General features: G+C 36.8%; 1 protein-coding gene across 8 annotated transcripts in view; it reads right to left on the bottom strand.

Moving 5' to 3' along the window:
• Positions 1-18,703, bottom strand: part of LOC109806327 (uncharacterized) — a 51,869-nt gene that overhangs the window by 18,662 nt on the left and 14,504 nt on the right. For 5 of the 8 annotated variants that reach the window (XM_083060501.1, XM_083060505.1, XM_083060504.1 and 2 more), the window contains 10 exons: positions 18,562-18,671; positions 18,393-18,485; positions 11,730-11,853; positions 10,474-10,541; positions 1,946-2,032; positions 1,411-1,563; positions 1,219-1,314; positions 1,068-1,127; positions 857-978; positions 688-775 (listed from right to left, as the gene is read on the bottom strand). In XM_083060501.1, the coding sequence (XP_082916627.1) occupies positions 688-775; positions 857-978; positions 1,068-1,127; positions 1,219-1,314; positions 1,411-1,563; positions 1,946-2,032; positions 10,474-10,541; positions 11,730-11,853; positions 18,393-18,485; positions 18,562-18,671 (1,001 nt within the window). Of the gene's footprint in view, positions 1-687; positions 776-856; positions 979-1,067; positions 1,128-1,218; positions 1,315-1,410; positions 1,564-1,945; positions 2,033-10,473; positions 10,542-11,729; positions 11,854-18,392; positions 18,486-18,561; positions 18,702-18,703 lie in introns of all 8 variants that reach the window. The other 3 variants (XM_083060506.1, XM_083060507.1, XM_083060508.1) reach the window with 2 other exon arrangements.

Here is an 18,703-nt window from a genome sequence, read left to right as displayed (position 1 = left end):
GTAGTTATACTTGCATAAGTAGGGTACAATAATATTACATAATAAATGCTAATCAAGTCTTAAATGGTACATTACATGTGCTGAAACTAATTTAAGCAAGCGCTATATGTGCTATATATCTAACACAACCTTCAATATAATTCTTGTTAACAATTGCTTGCTTAATTATTTATACAAAAAACAAAGCTATGAGGTGGAACTATTACAAGACATGCATATCAAAATTCTATGAAATTTAAGTAGGTTTATATGACTTGCTAAAAATCCACATGTAAGACTCCAAAGATGGGGAACCCATCCAAAAACTCAGGCAAATAAGGCCTGTTCACATTCTTTTTATCTTAAGGGCCTCAATGAAAGTAATGATAAAAGTCCATGATTTAAGAATAATTGAGGGATCTTTACGTAGCAAGAGTATGGTAATAACATCTAAATGAATGATAAGCATGGGGAGGAAATTGAGCCAAATTGTCACTTGGTGTTGCTTTAGAACAAGGCATAAAAGAGAAAAATAGTTTTACACTGAGTAATCCCTCCAAGATTTCCTTAGTAAATCATATGGCAAGCCCAAGAGACAGAATATTAATTAATGAATCAGAACCCACCAAATGAACAGATGGTGTCAAATAAATAAATATTTGGGCATAATGAACACAGAATAACAAGAAAAGAAAATATACCACATACCTTACTGTGAAATCCACTGTCAGAAATATTAATCAACTGCAAAACACATGCAGAAATCTCCGCATCAAGTATCTCATGTGATTCTCCACTGTAGTATAGAAATAAAAGACAACTTAACACCTCACTGTGCAAAAGTCATAATTATCCTTCAGCGGTTCAAGCAAAATACCTAGAACCAGAAATCTGTTTTGTTCTGAGAATTGCAGCAACTATGTGTGTAAACCAAGCAAGTTTGGATTCGGTTATGGAGAGTTCATAACTATCTACGTGGAGTTGATGATTTGCTTCCTGCTACACAAAATGTATATAATCAAATCAGAATATTTTATTAAAATAGTATAACGAAGTTAGAGAACTACATAATGAACTACTAAAAATACCAAATAGCTTTTCATGATAGGCTCCACTATCTTCATCAAATACGAACTGCAACTTTCATACTGAAATTCAATGATAAAATACAGATGCTAAAAGTAAGCATTCACTCCGTCAAGATAACATGTAACTCCATATAATCCAAGAAGCATGAACCTGAAATCTACAGAGGAAAGGAAAAAATTCAAGCTGATCTTGAAGTACTTCAACATTGTCAAGTGGGTTTTCACCAAGTTCATCAGATAGTTCAGACTGCAATAAAAGGACAATTAAAAGTTAAAATGAGAATAAATATTGGATTCATTTATGTTTTTATGCATGCCTATATGGAATCTTAAAGCAGCTGACCTGCAATGAATCAAATCTTGATGATACAAACCCTTCTATAACTTTAGGCACATATTCATCTAGCAGGTTAGGTTTGTCACTCTTAAGATACCGCACAGACGTCACTGATCTAGACCATAAATTTAGAAGGTAGTAAACACTGCTGCCAGCCCACTGAAAGAAGAAACATATATGAATTAATAGAAGTTTGTTTTTATATTTAATATCCAGCCATTTTTTTCAATATTGAGTTTTAGGAAGATTAAGAAAACAAAACAGAAGAACAAAGAATCCTCTCAAAGCTGACAAAAGCAGAAAAAAAAAAGAGAAAAAAAAAAGATGAAAAATAATACACAGGCCCATATACATACGTAAATGCATGTACATATATTACACACAAATGTGTGTACAGACAAACATACATAGAAGTTTAGATGACTTACAATCACTCAGAATATCTGACACATTGATTCTGTCATTTGACAAACAAAACAATGAAACATACAATTCAGTTCCTTCAAGGAACATATTGATTCGATAGTCATAAGATGCATACCTTCCAAGAATGCAAAGATTTCAATGTAAACTCTGCTACTAAGCGTATCCATTCACTATAGCCTTCAGCATTCACTAGTTCTGATAACTGCAGCAGAAATCAAAACAGTGAGGATGAAAAAAGAATGCCTTTATTAACCAAGATAACATAATACTAGTAGAAGTTCAGACAAAGAGGTTCTGGTTAATTTTTTTGCGCAAATAAGTGAAATAAATCAAGCATGAGACAAGGATGAGAGTGGTCAAGAGAAAACAGGTTGTAATACATATGTTAAATATATAATTAGATATAATTTGATTTGATATGATTAGGGAAACTTGTATAGCAGAAATTAAGGGCGACCAGTTCTGTCTAAAGTACTGTCCCGTCTGCCACCTCACACTGCCACATTCTGACAAGTACTGTTCACAAGTCCAAGTCTGATGCAACATGCATATTTTCACTTGTGCCCACATGTTGGTACTCCTTTCTTTGGCCTTCCACCCACCATTCCAGCAACTCCTCCCATCTATTTTTTTTTTTTACTGCTATTTCATGGGAGACTTCAAATTTTACTTCTGATTCTGGATCTGTGGCAACTTTTACCATGGTTCCACTGATTCCATGAGAAAAATTAATCAGGACAGCCAACTACAGCACTTGGACCACTGCTGTCCAGTTGTGGTTCCATGGCCAAGGTTGTGCAGCTCACTTGACCACCCAAGCCAAGGATGTCCCTGCTGTGGATAGAGTTTGTTGGCAGCAAGTCGATGCTTCCTTGTGTAGTGTTCTATGGTTTTCTCTTGCTCCTAACCTCCAGCATAATTTCAGGCTTATCCACCTTGCTATGAGGTGTGGAATAAAACCAAAAAGGTCTTTTCCAATGATGTCCACTGTTTCTACAATGTCATCACTAGCTTGAAAGACACCAAATTAGAAAACACGGATTTGCAAACCTACCTCGGTAAGCTTGACTGTTCAATTCCTGAATATAACACTCTCATGCCCATCACACATGATGTAGACACTTTGTATACGCAACGCAGCCAGTTCTTCATGACCCTTGCCCTAGCTAGTCCCACACCTGAACTTGACGTCATCCCAATCAGATGTTACCAGGCACTGATGATCCTAGCTATGACACCATTAGTGAACAATTTTTGTGCCTCTCCATTCCACATGCTTTTCAGCCCACCTCTACCATTGTCTCCTAATCTTCTCAACATTGGGGTCAAAGTGGAGCTCGTAGAGGTCAACATCATCTTCATTGTAATTATTGCAACTGATATGGCCATGTCAAGGCTGAATGTCACACCGAGGCTAGAGACCATTTGAAGGCTATGAATGTGGCCCATGTTGTCCCACCAACAATTGAAGCCTCACCTGCAAATGTAATTATTTTTGTTGCCAAGTTCAATGACTTTCTACAACTTCAAGCAGCCCAACCTCTTCCATCATCTATTACAGCCATGGCTCAGTCAAGTAATTCCATGGCCTTTGTTTCTCAGTTACGTTCTCCTAAGCCTTGGATAGTTGACGCAGGTGCCTTCAATCATATGACTATTAACCAAACCATTTTCTCTCATTTGTCTTTTTCGAACTGTAGCAAATGGCTCTTGAATTCCAGTTCATGGCATTAGAGAAACACATCCATTTCCTAATTTGTCCTTTGATTCTGTCTTATTTGTTCCTAATTGCCCTTTTAATTTATTTTCCATTAGCAAACTCACCCGCACTCTTGACTACTTTATTGTGTTTGTTAATAACTTTGTTCTTATTCAAGATCAACATACCGAATGGACAATTGGAGTAGTATGAGTCCGGAGGATTGTACCAACTACCACCATTAGTGGCCACACTATCTCCTTAGAAATTCCTCATCATTATCGGCCATCCTATTTTGGACAAATTACACATTTTGGTTCCTAGTCTTTCTTCAGTTAAGTCTTTCCAGCGTGAATCATGTCAATTAGGCACACATATTCGTCAAGCTTACAATCCCTATGCCAATAGATGTGCTATGACACCTTTTGCTTTAGTTCACTCTGACATTTAGGGTTCTAGTTGTGCATGTTCAACCTTAGGTTATTTTTGTTTTGTCACTTATTGATAATTTTTCCCAATGCACCTAGGTGTTATTAGTGAAGAGTCGTTCTAATGTGTTCTCTAGTTTTCAAGGTTTTTTCAATGAAATTAAAAACCAATTTGGAACTTCAATTAAAATGTTATGCACCAATAATAATCGCAAATACTTTTCTTTCTCAATTGGTGCTTTTCAGGTTATTCTTCATGAAACCTCGTGTGCCCACACACCACAACAAAAAGGTATTGCTAAACGGAAAAATCGTCACTTAATTGAAATAGCTCACACCCTCCTCCTTCATTATAATGTCCCACTCTGCTTCTAAGAGATGCACTCCTTATTGCATGTTACCTGAATCAATCATATGCCTTCTTTTGTTCTTGGCAAATTTGGTTCCTTACTTCATCTTGTCCCCTCAGCGAACTCTATACATTGTCCCTCTTTGAACCTTTGGATGCACATGTTCTGTCCATGATCCCACTCCAAGTAAAGATAAACTTTTTTCCAAGTCTCTCTTGCGTCTCTTCCTCTGCTACTCTTGCCTTCAGAAACTGTTTTTGTCCTCAACTTCAACGATATAGTCTATGCTAGTGTTACCTTTTTTCAAGACTACCCCTTTTCTCTCCTCTTCAACTATTGATGATGGTGTTCTGGATGTGCCACCTATTCTTCTATCTGTTGAGCTGGCTCTAATCATTCCACCACCACTACTCACCTACCATAGATGTACACAACCTCCACCAATGATAACATCTCATGAACCTCCAACACATCTCTTGCTCCAAACGCACATCCACCAACATCGCTTGCACTTGACCTTCCAATAGCTATTTGCAAAGGTATTTGGTCTTCACGTAACCCTAATCCCTTACATGCCTTTTCTCTGCATTATGGTCGTTCGTCTCCCACATCCTTTATCTCTTCTTTGGATTTTGTGTCGATTGCCAAGTCTACAAGTGAAGCCATGATTGATCCTAATGGGCAACAAGCAATGTTGTAGGAAGTGATTGCTTTACATGCCAATGACACCTGGGAACTTGTCCCCTTACCTATTGGTAAGACTACTATGGGTTGTCAATGGGTTTATACAATGAAGATTAGCCCAAATGGCAACATTGGTCGCTATAAGGCACACTTGGTGGCCAAAGGATACACTCTGATTTTTTGTCTCGACTATGGGGACACCTACTCCCCCGTGGCCAAAATCACCTCCATTTGTCTTTTTCTTGCTATGGCAACAACCCACGATTGACCTCTTCACCGGTTAGACATTAAAAATGCATTCTTGCATTACATTGTGAGTTGTAAGAAGAAATTTACATAAATTAGCCACCATGTTTTACAATTTCAAATGACTTGTGTGGTTTGTCAAGTTTGTCATTCTCAAGGTGGTTTGAAGCAGTCCCCTCATCTTGGTTTGGTCATTTTAGCTCTACTTTACTTCATTCTAGCATGACTCATTGTGAGGCTAATCACTCAATGTCTTCCCTCCATACTTCATTTAGCCTTTGCATCTACCTAGTTGTCTATGTTGATGACATTGTTATCACCGACAATGAGTCAAATGATATCCTTCAACTCAAAATCCCATCTCTAAAGTCAATTTTAGACAAAAGACTTAAGTCCACTGAAATACTTTTTGGGAATTGAAGTTGCCCAATCCTCCTCTAGCATTTCCATTTCCCAACGTAAGTATGCTCTGGACATTTTAACAAAGACTAGTATGATTTTCGCCCTAATGATACACCTCCGGATCCCAATGTGAAGCCTCTTTGGAGACATTCAGGGTCTAGACTAATACGTGACAATCAAGTTGCTATCTATATTGTGTCAAACCCAATCTTCCATGAGCGAACTAAACACATAAATTGATTGTTATTTTGTGCGAGAGGTCCTTTCAAATGATATCATCACTAGCTTCATCACTCCATCAAATCTAGTGACGAATTGGCAAAGATATATTCACCAAATCCCTCAAGGGCTTCCAAGTTGATGATATTTGTAACAAGCTTTGCTCATATGACATAGATGCTCTAGCTTGAGGGAGAGTATTAAATATATGATTTGACATGATTCATTTGTAATTAGGGAAACTTGTATAGCGAAAATTAGGGATTCTACTCATTATTAGCCGTTATCTTTTGTTATTGTATTTCCTTATTTGATTTCCTTATTCATTATATATAAAGGATTACATGTGTGGTAATATACACATTTTCTCAGCATTTCTTACAATATATAACTATTTATCTTGGCCACAATAGAAAGTTAATAAGAAAATAGAGATATAAAGAAAACACAACATAGAAAAGAACAAGATTCCCTCTAAAATTGTAAGAAAAGATACAAGAAACATGAAGAAAATTTTCAAAATGCAAAAACCATAAACATAATTTATCCACAACAAATAAAAGGGAAGAAAAAAAAATGTCCTTAGTTATACAGACACTTGAATATTTGAAAGAGTGGCCAAAAAGGATCAGTTATCCTGATCTGTATCTTTTTATTATATAGAGTAATTAGGGTTACAAGAAGACAAAAGGTTACAGAGTCTAGAAGACTAATTAATTACACCAGGAGAAAAGACCAATCAGAAAAATACAATAAATATTTAAAGAATAAGCTTTCTAAACAAGCTATTCCAACACTCCCCCTCAAGCTGGTGCATACAGATTATATGCACCGAGCTTGGAACATAAAAATTGAATTCGAGGCCCCCTTAATGACTTAGTCATGACATCTGCAAGTTGTTCACTAGAATTGACAAATTCAGTAATGATTTCCTTGGACAGCAACTTCTCTCTCACAAAATGACAATCAACCTCTATATGCTTGGTTCTCTCGTGAAATACTGGATTGGAAGCAATGTGAAGAGCGGCTTGATTATCACAATACAATTTCATTGGATGATTCTCACAAAATCTTAACTCTTGAATGAGTTGCTTAATCCAAATAAATTCACAAGTAATCAAGGCCATAGCTCGATATTCAGCTTCAGCACTAGATCGAGCAACAACATTTTGTTTCTTACTCTTCCAAGAAATGAGATTTCCACCAAGGAATACACAATATCCAGTAGTAGAACGCCTATCTATAGGACATCCTGCCCAATCAGCATCACAATATCCAGAAATTTGATTATCTCCTTTGTCCTCATATAGTAATCCTTGTCCTGGAGCCTTTTTGATATATCTAAGAATACGCAGAACAGCATTCCAATGATCAATATGAGGAGCCTGCATGAACTGACTAACAACCCCTACTGCAAAAGAGAGATCAGGTCTCGTGATTGTAAGATAAATGAGTTTCCCAACCAATCTCCTATACCTTTCTGGATCTGTGAACGGTTCACCTTGATCAGTCATTAACTTTTGGTTAGGATCCATAGGACTATCAATGGGTCTGCAATCAGTCATACCTGTTTCCTCCAAAATGTCCAAAGCATACTTCCTTTGAGAGATCACAATGCCTTCCTTTGATTGGGCAACTTCAATACCAAGAAAATATTTTAGATGTCCCAGATCTTTGGTCTGAAAATGGCTAAACAAATGTTTCTTCAATTGAGAAATTGTAGCTACATCATTTCCTGTAATCACTATGTCATCCACATAAACAATCAAATAAACACATCTCCCGGGAGAAGTATGACAATAGAAAACAGAGTGGTCTGCTTCGCTTCTTTTAAGCCCAAAGTCCTGTACAACATGACTAAATTTTCCAAACCAAGTTCGAGGAGATTGTTTGAGGCCATAAAGAGATCTTCTCAATTTACAGACTAAACCAGACTCCCCCTGAGCAACAAAACCAGGAGGTTGCTCCATGTAAATCTCCTCCTCTAACACAGACATTCTATTTCAATCTTAAATGAAATCTTCGCTAGATGTTTAAACACAAGTATAAATGTAAGTTCCAAGTGAATTAGAACCAACATCAATAGAACAAATGATTTTAATGTTATTTATGCAATAAAAGATTTTAACAATTGCTACACAAGGGAGTGATAGGAAGAGAAGTGAGTGAAAGATAGGTGATATTACATAGAGAGATACGTAAGAGATCATTGCAAAAAAAAATAATAATTAATGAGTAACATTGCTCAAATTTTAATGGTTGAGTAACCAAATAGAGACAAGATAATATAGTCTCCAAGAAGAAACATTCTCGCAGTACATGGTTCTATTTTGACGTAGTCTCTAGTCTCTAGAGGTAAGTTTTGTACCCTCCCTACCACTAAACTTGTTTTTTGGGTAAACCAAAATATCCTTTAGCCGATAGATACGAACTAATCCCTCCAAGTAATGAGATCTATTTAAGGAATTGATCTCTCCTAACCGGTGTTATCTATTGCAGTGCTGTAATGTTATAGCCTGCAATGTCATATAGTTTCCGCTATTTGCCCTCTACGCTAATCTGCCATATGATTTAGCAGATTTTTAGTTTCCCACAATCCGCAATTGACAACACTGCTTCCCACAAATATTTTTCCATACATACTGACCAAGGGATTGAACCCCTTACATGCTTAATGGACAAGGTTATTTGTCAACTGTGTCAGTGAACTAAAGTAACATTTTTACGCACCAACTTTTCCTTTCATTTTATGGCCTCCAACGTGCAATCAAACTGTTCCAGTGCACTTGAGTTCAGAACACAAACTAACAACATTCTCTCCTCTCAAACAGATTTTACTAGACCAATGAAAATCCTTCATTTATCCTTTGAGGCTTGAGCTTCTCCAGATGGAAACCAAATAGGAAAAACTAGCAGAGATGAATCTGAGCATTGAGGTCTACCTTATCATAGCATTGAGGATTAGAAAATGTTAAACCATTCACTAGGTCCCTATAGGTGCCCCCATTTTAAGTTTTAGTCCCTATACAAGAAAACTATAAATTTCAGTATCTACATAGTTTTTTGAGGCAGTTTCTGTTAGGGACCCAGAAGGCCAAGGCCCATTTTTAATACGCTCCGATTCTTGACTCCAAGTCCACTGGTGGCTTCTCAGGAATCCGGCAGGTCAGACCAAAATTGATAAATTCTTGACAAAAAAAAAAGAATGAAACAAAACAAGAAAAGATCACGAAAACCAAATGAACAGAATTCAGTGTTTTATTCCTCTGCCAAGTCATCTTTACTTGTTTTCCAGATATTACAATGATAATTCCAAATACCACTCTGAACAGCATATAGCCCTATTTAAAGATATTGAAACCCACCATCAGTACCCAAGTCCCTACGCTTTCTTCTAAAATACATTTTTAATAATTGGTGTTGCATCCTTCTTAAAAATGGGGCTTGTCCCTCAGGGTGCCTAACTGCTTCACTGCCAAAAAGATTTTGTAGCAGCTTTACACCGTCAAAATGTTTTCTTTGATATTACCAATAGGATTGAAACTTAACTCTTATGCAAGTAAGGACTAAAACTTACAGTTTTCTCATGCAGGGACCAAGTGAATAGTTTAACCTTAAAAAACTATCTATCCCCGAAATAAGTATGTAGCATACTGAAACTGAGTCCCCTGTCCTACCCCATAATTTTGAAAAATATTTAGCAGAATACACATGCTAAAATTTTCAAATTTGAGATTGAAATGGATCAACATTACAAAATGATAACGAAATAAATCAGGACGTCATTCAAGATACAGGACGGATGGCTAAAATGCAGAAAGGCATATAGGGTTATTCGTGATCGCAAAGTACTTACCAAGTGCAATGGGAAATTTTATCAGTCTTATACGCTGACTACACTCTATGGTAGGTGAATATTGGACTTTAAAGGGATAAGAGTAAAAGGTGGGAGAGTGACAAGGATAATGTTAATATGGATATGCAACCACACAAGAAAGGATAGGATACAGAAAACATTTTATGCAAGATAATGGTGTTGTAATGATTGATGACAACAGAACAGAAAATTGGTTATTGTGGTTAGGACATATACAAAGAAAACCATTAGAAGCACAAGTGAGGACAGTAGAATGCATAGTTCTTTAATCTTTTGAAAAAAGGGGGGAGGGAGACCAAGAAGGCCAATGAAGGAAGTTATTAGTGGAATCTCATGGTAAATAATATCTCTTTGAAGATTTATAGTGTGTTTGTGTACCTAATTCCTGAATTCCAATGTTCCGTTGAATGTAAAAGCAATCTCACAAACTTTTACGTTCAATAAAAATGAATGGTGATGCAAACATGCCCATAGTCTTTAACCTAGTCAAATGGCATCGTGCAATCCATGAAGCTGAATTCACCTAATGGGATAAGGCTTTTGTTCTTGTTATAGGTATTATAGAAAACACATGTGCACACTCAACAAGAATTGCTGGAAAGAAAACTGATAATCCACTTTCATAAGCCTTACCAACTGCAGATTGTGAGTTGGTGATCATAGGGGGAAAATCACATCTACACTTGAACGAACCATGTGTATGGATCATGCAAAATACAGAAAGAGCATACAACTCACCTGATAATTTGCTTTAAAACGGCCAAGAAGACGACAAAAGGCATGATAGTTATCATGATCGGCAAGACCTGTTTTAAATTGAAATTATAGCATCAACAACCTTCTAAATAATATTTATATACAACAATAGAAGCCTGATCTCACTAGGTGAGGTTGGCTATATGGATCACATGCCACCATTTGGCTCTAATGTTTATATAAATGAATGTAAAATTTAGCAGTAGCCCAAATCAATAGATAGGCAAGGAGTACAAAATTTAGTAACTAGACATTTATTTGGACAGTGGTGCTTCAGTGAATTAATATTTAATAACTTAATATTGATGTTAATATGGTATGTAGCAAGTCTGTGGGCTACATGTGGCACCTTCCTATGATATGTGCATAACGTATAGTGCTTATTCAGAATCAATTCCTTATTTGTTTTCTCTCTGATCTGCAGATTTTTCTTTATGAAATTCCTTATTCAGCATCTTCAGTGCAAGTTAGGTTTATCCTAGGCCTCTAGACCAACTTTTTCTTGATTAACTTTCAAGTTATAGAAGTTTGGTAGAAAATTTTTGTGGCAATATACAACCTATGCTCTTTTGCTACAATTATTTCGGGTGTATCTCTGACATTTTTAAGGTTCATATGATACAACACTAGATTTGGGATAAGATTAGCATGTTGCATTTTTAATTGGAATTCATTATTCAGCATCTTAAGTGCAAGTTATGTATATCCTAGGCCCCTAGACCAACTTTTCTTGATTAACTTTCTAGTTATAGAAGTTGAGTAGAAAATTTATGTGGCAATATGCAACCTAAGCTCTTTCGCTACATTTATTTCAGGTGTATCTCTGACATTTTTAAGGTTTATATGATACAACACTAGATTTGGAACAAGATTAGCATGTTGCATTTTTAATTGGGCTACCCTAACAGATATCTCAAGGGATTGAGCAACCACTGCAAAATTAGAACACCAGCCAGTGCCAAATGGGAGGAACCAAGTACTATAGAAAAGATATCCATATTTATACCCACACCCACAGATTTTAATTAATCTTCAAACCAGGAACTACTTCAACAAAAGGATGCAAAGAAATACATCTAGTAGGACAAAACTGCCTCTATAGTGTTAACTAAGTTTAAGGACGGCATCAAATTTCTTTCAATACCCTACTAGAAAAGACCAACACCAATTCATTAAACTATAATATTAACTGAGAAATACACACTAAGCTGGTTTCAAATAACTATAATCCAATTCACCTATTCCAGTTTGCAAAGTTTCTTTCGTGCCCTGCATTAAGTGTGACAGAAACTTCATTCGAGCAGTATCATTGGAAAACAATGATCGTCTAGTAGAAGCAAGCCGCAACAAGCACTCCAATGCCTACAATTAATAACAATAAATAATGAGAAAACACCATAATATAGAGAAGACAACTATATACATCACCAAATGGAAATCGGGGAATAGACAAAATAAATCAAAATTTCCGTGTCGCAATCACTGAAGAATTGCAAGCCATGAATTAGGGCTTTATTGAAGATCTTGAAACCATGTTGAGAAACATGAGAGAGAGAGAGACACACACACACACACAGAGAATAGGAAATTGAAAAACATTATTGAAATTGAATTACATGAGTTTTAACCAGTTCTCTATTTATAGAGAATTACAAAACTAACTAACAGAATGCAGGTACATAACTAAATATAGCTAGCAATGGCAGCCGTTACTGATAGTTGCCTAAGCTATTCTATACTCTAACAGCAACCAACTCCAATATAATATGTACACCACTCCACATACAAGTGGGTCATTTTAAAATTTTGGGAAGTTGAAATCAACTCTTTCAACAAGAAAGTTGAACAAAGATCTCTATAATGAAGCTAAGGGTTGATACAGTGATACAGTACATTACTTAGGTGGGGGGAATAAAGCAAAAGGCATGAATAGTAAAAATACATTTTACTACAAAATAGAAACTTCTTGTGAAAGACAAGTTTATTGCAGTCAAAAACATAAATAATATAAATGGGAGAAGTCAAATCAACTGTAGAATAAGTCTCACGCAACATATATTAAAAAACAGGGAGGGTAGAGGGTGCAGGGAGATACTGGCTAAAAAGATTGGGAAAAATATTATTTTATTTTATTTTCCTCTACCAAATACATTATATAATGCACATACTTAACATTTATATTGGTGTATAACCTTACTCCTTTATCTTCCAGTTATATTTTTCTGTTTTGTGTAACTAATCCCTCTAATCTATCAGGTTGTTATAGGCTGTCAATGCTTCTGGTAGGCAGTTAGTCATATAAATAGCCTATGTACTCTGTAAATTTTTATATCAAGTTGAGACGAGGCAACCTAGGAAAGGTCAGGGAGAAGAAATACATGTATAATGTACTTTGGCTCAATAGTTGACAAAAAGAAAGGTGTGTCCTCGAGGAATGTAACATCTGCGGTCATATAAAAACAATGTGTAGAAGGACAATAACACCAATATCCCTTTTGAAACCGTGAATACAAAAGGAAAACACACTTTATTACACGAGCAAACAATTAGTCAAGCCCAGAGAAGATCATGAACAAAACAAGTAGAACCAAACACTCGAGAAGGGATACGAAACAATGGTTCATCAGGAAACAAAATAGAGCGAGGTACCCTGTTTTGAATGGTAGAAGATGGCATACGATTGATTAAGAAACTTGCAGTAAGGACAGCATCACACCAAAACTTTAAAGGGGCATTAGCACCAATGAGTAATGTACGAGCAATTTCGATAATATGACGATGTCTTCGTTCAACAATACTATTTTGTTGAGGGGTGTGAGGACAAGATGACTAATGAATTACCCCATTATGAGCCGAAAAAGATTTAAAAGAGGCTGAGAAATATTCTTTTGCATTATCACTATGCAAAATATAGGTACATGCACCAAACTGATTTTGAACTTCTTTAAAGAAAGTTTGAAACATATCAAATAAGTCTAACCTTTCCATAAGTAAGAAGACCCATCTACACCTAGAAAAATCATCAATGAAAGTGACAAAATACCTATGACCTAAAATAGAACTGACACAACTTGGACCCCATACATTAGAATGAATAATATGAAAAGGTGTGTAAGCTTGTGACTGAACACTACTTGGATATAAGAGGTGCAAACATGTTTTCCAAGTTGACAAAATTCACACACTAATATTTATAAATGGGACATGTGGGGAACGATTATCTTGAACTTTTACAGACTCGGATGTCCTAAACAATGGTGAAGAAGACTTGGAGAATCTATGACATCGCAAGCAACTGAGGAAGAAGATTGAAGGTAGTAAAGTCCTCGTGACTCATATCTCGTTATCCCATGTCAATCATTTGCCCCGTATTCCGGTCCTATATAAGAAAAGAATCCAAAAGAAAGGTTATTGAACAATTTAAGTGACGGATTAGACGACTAATTGATATTAAATTAAAAGGACAATTTAGAACAAGAAGAATAGAATCAAGCAATAGAGTCAAAAGAGGAGTGACTTGACCTACACCACTAGTTTTAACTTTGGATCCATCTGCAATGGTGATATAATGAGGATTTTGAGGTTGGGATATTTTGGAGAATAGAGATGAAATACCAGCTATGTGATTAGAAGCATATGAGTCCAAAATCCAAGGACCAACAGACGATTATTAAGAAAGACAGGCTATAGAATTATCAATATGAACAACTATGGCTGAGGACGAGGATTGTGATGCCTTGTATTGTTGGAACCAAGGTTGTCAATATCGAGAGTTTACGTAATCTCGTGGAAGCTCCGTAAACTCGTATCATAAACTCGTAAGAGTTTTACTTAATATAAAAAATATTAAAAATACCTAAAAATAACATAATAATTATCATTTAACTTCATATTAAAGCAAAAATAGTAAATTGCAGTAAATAAAAAATAAAATGACAGCAAATAAAAAATTAAGAAAAAACTAATATATTAAATAGAGAATAAAAATATATTAGACAGAATAAAAAAGGAGAAAGAACACGGTAATGCAACTCGCGGAAGAGCACGACGCTACTCGACTTAACGTCCGCATGGAGAATGACGAGTGCGGCTGCGAGCATTGACAGCGAGTGACTGCGACTCTCGGAGAACGACGCGCAGAGGTGGAACAATGTGCAGAGGAGAAGCGGCACAAGCAGCGCGGATCAGAACGATCATAGAGGAGGCGCGTGGCACGGATCAGAACGACGGACGGAGGAGCAGCAGCACGGCACGAATCCGCACAGATCAAAATGACGCACAGAGGAGCAGCAGCACAGCACGGATCCAAACGGCGCTCGAAGGAGCAGCAATGTGAAGGAGAAAGAGGTGCGGAGGAGAAGCAAACAACGTGCAAAGTGAGAAAAAAAGAATGAACGACAAGGGTTTTTACCCTTAGGGTTTCGGGGTTTGGTAAACTCGCGGATCTCATTGTAAACTCGCGATTTCATGCGAGATTACTCGATTTTACCCGAGTTTACTCGAGTTTACTCAAAAACGAGTTTACCTCCGAGTTGTCTCGTTTTGCTTCAATAAACTCGTAATCTCGGACAATATTACGAGTTGTAACTCGAGATTGACAACCATGGTTGGAACTCCTTATACTCATCATCAGACAACATATTTACTTTTGCAGTTTTAGGCTGCTCATGTTTTGGAGTCCATCATTAGATGATTGAGTCACATTTGCCGAAAAACCAACCAGTGAATAATAGCTCTCTCGGGTATGCCCAAGGCACTTGCAATAAGTGCATTGAGGGCATCCTCCACCACGACCTGTTTTACCATTTCCACAACCACGACCATGGTCACAACCTTCACCTCTGTTAGTGGAAAAATTAGAAACAAGAGCAGAAGATTCCAATCTTGAATGGGATCCACCACCTTCCCTGGTTCCACCTAAACTAGGAAGACGTATAAGTCAACTAATGAGAGTCTATGTTGAAGGAATATCAAGGGCGCAAGAATTTGACTCTGAACATTGTCATACTTCTTATGAAGGCCATGGAGAACAAAGATCACACACGCAGTATCAAGTTTCTCAATCATCTTCTTGGAATCATTATCATGTATCAAGAGTTTAAATTCATTCACCACTGATTGAGCCTCATTGGCACAGGACATGATGTCATCCTCCATCATCTGAAGAGTGTTTAAGTTGTGAATAACATCATACAACCATTGAACATCATTAGAGTAACACTTTGGGCCTTCTTCCAAATTTCACGGCATGAAGTATAGGAACAATAATAAACCAATAATGATGGTTCAACAGACTACCATAGAACAGAGACTAGTTGGTAGTCAACATGCTCCCAATCATCAGGTAACTTTTCATCGATCTCAAAAGATACCTTGGTGAGATGATCAAAGTCTCTGGCCAAGAAACCAAATCTTCATCGCAACAGACCAATTCAAATAATTTTTTCCATTAAGCTTCTCCAAAGTTTGATAGGACTGCCAAAAAAGCAAAAAGATACAAGACCCTTATTAGAAGCACCTTGGGATGCAGAATGTGTTGTAAAATCGAAGAGACAACAACTAAATCACAAAACAGTACAATGCACCACACCAAAAACAGTATAATGCGCACAAAAGAGAAGAAAAGGCACTGTTTGGGTGACATCCATTGACCAAACTAGGGCACAATAGAAAGGTGACAGCTGGGCAAGTTGAACGGCATCAGTGGCGAAATCATCGGAGCATAGAAGGTGGTGCATGACCCGAAAAACACTGCTTCAAAAATCACGCACGTGGCAGTGCGTGGATGATCAAATGCCAGTGGGCTGATCTTCTTACGAAGCCACTATCACCTACTCAATGTGGCTGATCTTCCTCATGTCTTTCACCCACCTTAAGTTTGCAGGGGGGGTGTGAGTGTTAAACTTCTCCACTAAGTATTATATTGTAACCATATTTAGTTAGTTTGTATGCTTGGTTAATAAGTATGTTACATGTAACCATCTCTAATAGACAGTTACAATCTCTCCTCCTTGAATCTCTATTATATATATAGGATTGTAACCAGAGACTCATCACATTTTTGTATCAAGTTCAATCAATGAATTACATTTTCAGCTTACTCTAACAAAGATCAATGACAAAAAAATACTCGTGCAGCTTACATCATGACCCAGAATGGCATTCCCATTCCTCTAAGAACCAAGGTTATCGATGGCGGATAACGGTCTATGGCGGTAAGGCCAGAAATCCTTTATAACTTTATGGCGGATGCCATGGCGGCCTATGGCGGACATCATGGCGAACAAAAAAAAAATAATAATAATATTTATATATATATTATATACAAAAAAAACAGCAAAACAATAAATAACAAGCAACAAAACTAAATTAAAACCAACATAATATCAACTTAAATACTTAAATATCATAACAACAATACCATAATTCATTGTCTCATAACATAATTGATTAAAACACAACAAAAAACATAGAAAAACAAGAGACTCAATTTAGAATTTAGAATAAAATAGAAATTTAAATTGACCCAATTGGTAGAAGAATTAGGATTAAAAAATTGTTGCTGCAGATGCAACAATGAATTCATTAAGTAGGAAAAATTAAAAAGAGGATTAAAATTTAAAACTGAAAAAAAAAAGGTTTTAAACTAAAAAAATAAAAAGAGGAGGAGGATTAAAACTGAAAAAATAAAAGTAGGAACATTAAAACTGGAAAGAAAAAAAGTAGGATTAAAACTGAGAGAAAAAAAACCTAGTTTCGCCGGAGTTGCTCGTCGGAATATCTCGCCGGAGTACTGGGCCACCACGGTTCAGGTCGCCGGCCAAAAAGGGGACGAAGGGGTGGTGAACGGAGGTGATTAGGGGCAGTTTCGACTTCCGTAAGTGCTGTTCGCACTTCATGGTTGCTGGTCGGAGTGTTGGGCTGCCGCAGTCGCCGCGTTTCAGGTGGCCGGAGTACTACATAAGGGCCGTAAGTGCCGCGTTTCAGGGAACGAAGGTCACTGGAGAAGCTTAGGGCATGAGCTCCTCTTGAGGTGCAAAGAGTCGCGACTGTGAGCGAGAAGAGAGATGAGACACGGAGACAAGCACTAACCTAGGACTCACTCCATTTGGGCCTGTTTCAAAGCCCAAAAATAGGTTTTTTTTTTTTAAAAAACCGTCATGACCGCCATGCCCGTTATAAACCTTCACGGCGCCATGACCATGGCGGCCGCCATATCGGAAATGGCGGAAACCGCCATAAAGCTTCATATAACGGATGGCAAATGGCGGTTTCAGCTCAAACCGTTCCGTTTTTCCGTTATAACCCCGTTATAACCGATTTTTGACAACCTTGCTAAGAACATTGTTCCCAAACACCCCATTCAATTATATTGGAGATATACTGTAAATGTAGAATCCTAGCTGTATAGATGTACTATTGGGCACACGCATCGTAGTGGTGGGCCTGAGCATGGACCAAGCCTCATATCATATGGTTCAGAAGGTTGTCAGCCATCTGGTTTCAGTTACCAGTTAGTTAGGTATCAGTGGGTCACATCACATCAGTTGCTATTTTCAATTGATTGCAACTTTCCTGTAACAATATAAATACTGTATCCTCCACCACTCTGAATCATAATAAGAAATACAGAAACACTATTCTCTCAGATTTTCCTCTAATTTTCATATCATGAATTCAAACAAAGTACATTATATCCAGCAACCATATGCCATAAAATAAGATATCAAACAATATTCTGTCTATGCATGAAACGAAGGAAAACAAAAGCCCAAATTAATAACAGTGAGGATAATGATTAATTCCTTTAAAAATTCATACAAAATGAAGCACTGAAACAAAATAATTCATCTTAAAGCATTGTTTCCCTCATTAAATTGAATAAAATAACATAAACAAACCTCTTTTGAAAACGTTTGATTCATTGCATAATAATCAAAAAATATTTGCATTGTTGAGGAATCCTCAAGGGTAGGCTTCCAAGCAGATGGAACCTGTAGAACCAATGCCAATCCAGATTAAGAAACTAGAAAAAACAAACAACAACCATCTATGTATGAAGGAATATACCTGAACAGTACCAATCTCATCTGAACTTTCGTCATATGATGTCCCCATAAAATCGAAAGACAAACAACTAAGAGAAAGCATAAGAGACAGTTCCTGCAACTTGCTCCCAACTGAATTTTACATAAAACAAAGCACAATTACT

This window comes from Cajanus cajan, chromosome 7 (assembly GCF_000230855.2).
Source record: "Cajanus cajan strain Asha chromosome 7, NIPB_CcT2T_4, whole genome shotgun sequence".
In the NCBI taxonomy this organism is placed as follows: Eukaryota; Viridiplantae; Streptophyta; class Magnoliopsida; order Fabales; family Fabaceae; genus Cajanus; species Cajanus cajan.
The sequence above is the reverse complement of the archived record's forward strand: the minus strand, read 5'-3'. Positions and strand labels throughout refer to the sequence as shown.